The following is a 3,175-nucleotide window of genomic DNA, read 5'->3' on the forward strand; positions in this document are numbered from 1 at the left end:
GGTTATATGTACAGATTCATTGTCCATATTACAAAGCATACAATCAACAACAACTACTAGGGAAGACATTCTCACTGAATCACAGCCTGTTAAGACTGCACAGAAGCGGCATAGATCTGCAGTTCTGCTGGGTGCCTGCACATGAGGGGGTGAAAGGGAATGAGTGTGCTGATAAATTAGCAAAAAGTGCACTACAAAAGCAAATAACACTACCAGTTCAACTTGGTAAAGGAGAAGGAAAAGCAGTCATTAAGAAGAAAGGGATGGAGATCTGGCAGAAAGATGGGAGAAAGACCAGAAAGGCAAGGACTATCAAAAAGTACAAAATACAATTACAATTAATATTCATAAAGAAAGAAACAGAAGGGAGGAAATCATGATGGCGAGACTCCGAATAAATCACACGGCTTTCAATAGTACGCTGTATATCGTGGAGAAAAGTGACACTAACAAGTGTGGGAACTGTGCAGTAAAAGAAGATGTAGAACATATATTGTTACATTGTGACATCTATAAAGCGGAAAGAGAACAATTAAAGGCTAAAGTCTTAGAGAGAGAGAGGGAGTGGAGTGTGGTTGGTGTTTTGGGAACAAAAGGAGAGGGAGTAAGAGCTACCAGAAAGGCACTGTTTAAATTCTTGAGTGAAACTGGGGTAGGAAAAATAATTTAACATTAGGTCAGGAAAGAACATAGATTTGTTTTTTGTTTTATTTATTTCATGGTTTTATTGATTGATTGATTGATTTTATTTTTATTTTTATTAGAGCATATTAAAGTTAAAGAGTTGGAATGATGTGATGATTCATACTCATGTACAGTAGGTGGCGGTATGCACCTTTCAAGTTGTTTGCAATCCGCCAAAAGCAAGAGAAGAAGAAGAAGAAAAACCGAGAGAAGAAGAAGAAGAACCTGAATCCATGTGGCGTCTCGTCGCTACGGTTCTCTCTCTCTGTGTTCCTGAGAAAGTGTGTGAGAGCTCCAGCACTACTGATCCATCACCTGTGCGTTTGGATAAACCTCTGAATCAGTTGTGTAGTCTACGTGATACGCTGGTATACGCCGTATACCCACTAGAAAATGCCAGTGATTTCCGTATGCCCTCTTAAAAATGAGCGATGATACGTAACAACATCATTTTGTGACTTCGCTTTCACGCTTTCGCCCCCTTCTGTGTTAATACTTTTGGACGTCTGGGGCTTCCGTCGCCTTTGGCCTGTTGCTAAGCAACAGCAACACACTTTGTTCGGCTCTGACAAACCCCACGTTTCTCTAACGTTATCAGAATTTGATCCTTCCATCATTCAAGTTCGCGGAGCGCTGAACAGGAAGCAAACATGAAACGAAAACAGACGACAATATTTTAATGTTTTCCGAAGTTTCCCCCTATTACCAGTACAGAAGAAGAGCCAGGTCAGGCGGCTGTCCTAAAGGTGACAGAGAACGAGTCCGGCGCTACCGCAAATTTACCCAGTAAGTGAAATTAGCATGGTTATGAATGATTAACGTAACAGTAGCTAACTTGCTAGCTAATTTGATCAACGTTAGTGTGGTGGATCAATGGAAGAGAAAGGGAGCGAGATAGTGTGTGTGTGTGTGTGTGTGTGTGTGTGTGTGTGTGTGTGTGTGTGTGTGTGTGTGTGTGTGTGTGTGTGTGTGTGTGTGTGTGTGTGTGTGTGTGTGTGTGTGTGTGTGTGTGTGTGTGTGTGTGTGTGTGTGTGTGTGTGTGTGTGTGTGTGTGTGTGTGTGTGTGTGTGTGTGTGTGTGTGTGTGTGTGTGTGTGCAGTCATAAACAGAACACAATGTTTATATTATCTCCTTGTTTCGGACACAGATGAGAGCTCCTGGCCAGCCTTGTGGACTGAAAGTTAGGCTATGGAATTTAAGAACAGGCATCCTTGGTTGGGGTGGAGGGACAGAAAGTTAGGGAAATGTCAGCACACATGCAAAGGAAAGCTGATCTAAACAACAGAAATTCAAAAAGTCAATGACTATGCAAATGAGAGTTAATTCATGGTCATGTTAAAAGTGCATTTAAAACATTTGCACCATTACATTACTATATGTTAGTTATCAGTAGTTGTCAAATAATTAGTTATTGAAAAAGTGGAACATTTTTCTCCTTTTATCTGCTTTTCATGCATTTGTTAGCCATAATGTAAATATTGTAAGCAGTTTATTAAATACTTTTGAGTAAATCTTGGCTCTTTTCTGCAATTGTTATTGGTAAAAACTTGTATTATGCTAATTAGTCATGGTTTTGTTTATTTCCTTTGCAGCGCTACAAAATCAGTAGGTGTCCTCACAGAACAACGAGTGTCTATGTCTGAGGAGTGGGTGCACTTTAAGATCCAGTCCTCAGATTCAAGCAGATCAACATCTTTGGCCTCTTTGAGAAACAAGATTAGACGACATGAGACGTCCAGAGCACACAAAATAGCCCAGGAGCTCACGGAGAAGGGTGGACAGGATTTAGTTGGAAATTTGGTGAGAGCTGTGTCAGAGACTGTGTTTGCAGTAGGCCATATTGAGATTTTGATAAAAATGTCGATTAATTATTCAACCCTAGAAGATAAGTGGGCTTTTTCCATCATTGTTCATTCTTTTATTTTTTTATTGTTAATTTCACTGGCAGTTAAAAGTCACATAAAAATGCTTATAATACATTGACATGTTGATAACACATAACCAGTCTCAAGACTAGTCTATGCATTAGTAAGTGTGATGGTGTTCATGAGGTGTTGCTTCGAGACAGATGTCGCTCCGCGATGCGTCGCTCTAGGATGGATGAATACAATTATTACAGTATACCCACTACAAAAAAGTAGACTACACCACTGCTCTGAATGGACTGTGTGCTCTTTTTTCTGGAGCGTTTACCTCGGACTATAGGAGCTAGCTTAGCATGCTAGCTGGAAACACGTTAGCAACACTAGATTGAGAGTTTGATGGAGAGAGAAACGGTGTGTTTAACGGAGTCTGCAGGAAAAGGTGATCTAGGAAACATGAGTAAAGTCCAAATGCTGCTGTCGGTGAAGAAGCAGCGACTCACAGTTGCTGCTGAAGAGATATTTGCTCTGTTTGAAAATACCATAGCAGATCTCGAGGAGGAGCTGTCTCTTTCAAAAGAGGAGAACAAGAGACTCCAGAAACTACTGGACGCTGTTTTACAGCCTCA

The 3,175-nt window shown here is 40.7% G+C and overlaps 1 protein-coding gene across 4 annotated transcripts in view; it reads left to right on the forward strand.

Moving 5' to 3' along the window:
• Positions 1-447: 447 nt before the first annotated feature.
• LOC307033659 (uncharacterized protein) overlaps positions 448-3,175 on the forward strand; it is a 22,514-nt gene continuing 19,786 nt past the window's right edge. The window contains exons 1-2 of one of the 4 annotated variants that reach the window (XM_079672194.1): positions 448-1,470; positions 2,277-3,175. The exon at positions 2,277-3,175 is cut by the window's right edge and continues 20 nt beyond it. In XM_079672194.1, coding sequence (XP_079528320.1) covers positions 2,946-3,175 — 230 coding nt within the window. In that variant the 5' untranslated portion in view covers positions 448-1,470; positions 2,277-2,945. Of the gene's footprint in view, positions 1,471-1,517 lie in introns of those variants that run through there. The other 3 variants (XR_013806600.1, XR_013806601.1, XR_013806602.1) reach the window with 3 other exon arrangements.

This window comes from Notothenia rossii (assembly GCF_949606895.1).
Source record: "Notothenia rossii genome assembly, chromosome: 3".
NCBI lineage: Eukaryota > Metazoa > Chordata > Actinopteri > Perciformes > Nototheniidae > Notothenia > Notothenia rossii.